This window comes from Lepidothrix coronata, unplaced genomic scaffold (genome assembly GCF_001604755.1).
Source record: "Lepidothrix coronata isolate B3197 unplaced genomic scaffold, Lepidothrix_coronata-1.0 Scaffold439, whole genome shotgun sequence".
In the NCBI taxonomy this organism is placed as follows: Eukaryota; Metazoa; Chordata; class Aves; order Passeriformes; family Pipridae; genus Lepidothrix; species Lepidothrix coronata.
In genome coordinates this window covers 27,309-29,062 of record NW_016690619.1, presented here as the reverse complement: position 1 = coordinate 29,062, position 1,754 = coordinate 27,309, and the positions used below count along the sequence as shown (strand labels likewise).

At 65.2% G+C, this 1,754-nt stretch overlaps 1 protein-coding gene across 1 annotated transcript in view; it reads right to left on the bottom strand.

Moving 5' to 3' along the window:
* CTSK (cathepsin K) overlaps window positions 1-1,754 on the bottom strand; it is a 4,272-nt gene continuing 2,518 nt past the window's right edge. Inside the window, 5 exon segments of the mRNA XM_017839572.1 lie at window positions 1-542; window positions 632-737; window positions 814-979; window positions 1,057-1,275; window positions 1,401-1,556. Of these exon segments, the coding sequence (XP_017695061.1) occupies window positions 443-542; window positions 632-737; window positions 814-979; window positions 1,057-1,275; window positions 1,401-1,556 (747 nt within the window). The 3' untranslated portion in view covers window positions 1-442.

Here is a 1,754-nt window from a genome sequence, read left to right as displayed (position 1 = left end):
TCCCAGCTTTTATTCCCAATTTTATTTGAAAAATAGTCGTATCATTCTCAGCAGCCTCCACTGGGATACAGGGTGGAGCGATAGGGATCTGTGCTCTCCGTTGGGAATATTCCACATCCACTGTTCCCCAGTATTCCGGGAGGCAGAGGTTGGCCTGGGACCCATTTCCTGAAGCATCTCTGGACGGATCGGCCTTCGTGGATCTGGCCAAGCATGATCCATGGGAAGGCAGGAGCCAGCACGGCAGAGAATTCCCAGGAAAACAGAGCTGGGGGGAGCTCGTCCCTCCATTCACTGCAGCTGGGTGAGGGGTTCCCTCCCCTTTCCCAGGGGAAATTTCTGGTGGAGTCGCAGAATTCCCCCCGGGAGCGCTGTCCTTCGAGACCGGGAGGGAAGAGGCCGAGTTGGAAGGCCGGGAAGTGGGGAGGGAAGGGCCGGGGTGTCACATCTTGGGGAAGCTGGCCAGGTTGGCCACGCCGCAGGCGTTGTCCATGTTGCGGGCCAGGAGGACGTAGCCCTTGTTGCCCCACTCCTCGCCCCAGCTGGGGGGTGGAAAAGCAGAGCCTGAGCCTCCGGAAGAGCAATTCCCGAGCCGGTGACCGGCCATCCCGCCGTCCCGCCCCCAGTGTACCTGTTCTTGATGATCCAGTGCTTGGTGCCCTTCTGTGCCCCGTAGCCCACGGCCAGCACGGCGTGGTTGATGTTCTCCGCGTTGCAGTTCTCGTCGTAGTAAACCCCTGGGGACACGGGGCTGTCACCACCTCGGCTTCCCCGGGCAGCCCCAGCGCCCCAGCGTGCCCCCCAGCCCCTCACCCCGGCTGTAGAACTGGAAGGAGGGCAGGCTGGCGTCGATGCCCACAGAGATGGGGCCGATCCGGGCCACCGCCCTCTTCAAGGCCTTCTCGTTGCCTTGGGGGATCTCGCGGTAGCCGCGGCACTTGGCCGCCTTCCCGGTGGGGCTGTACATGCAGCTCTCGTCCTGCCGGGGAGGGGGAGGTGAGATGGGGGTGAGGGGGGTGGAGGGAGGGAGGTGTGGGGCCCGTTCCCCCGCCCCACCTGGCCGATGTAGGGGTAGGCGTCCTCGGAGTCGATGCCGCGGTTCTGCCGCACGTACTCGAAGGCGTTGGTCATGTACCCGCCGCCGCAGCCGTCGTTGTTGGCCACGCAGTCCACCAGGTTCTGGGGGCTCAGGGACAGCAGTTTCCCCGTCTTCCTCTTCAGCTGCCCCTCCAGGGCGCCCACTGAGCTGAACGCCCAGCACGAGCCACACTGGCCCTGTGGGGACACGGCAGGTGACACCAGGGCGACACCGGGGTGACACCGGGGTGACACCGGGGTGACACCAAGGTGACACTGGGGTGACACCATGCTCTGGGCACCCCTGGCAGCGCCGGGCTCACCTGGTTCTTGACAGGGGTGACGTAGCCCTTCTTGCGCCAGTCCATGGCAGCCGGGGCTCTCTCGGTCCAGTCGGGGACAAAGAGAGTCTCGTTGTGACGTTGGTGCCCACGGGGCACCTTCAGCCCCGTCATCGTCCTCACCACCTCCTCGCTGGTCTGGGGAAGGAGCCCGGGGCGGGTGAGTCTGGGGGGAAGGGGGTGTGGGAGCACCCGTGGGTGCTCAGCCCCCCCATGCCCCCAGTGACACCCCCCATGTCCCCAGTGACAGCCCCCATGCCCCCATTGACACCCACCATGCCCCCAGTGACACCCACCATGCCCCCAATGACACCCACCATGTCCCCAGTGACACCC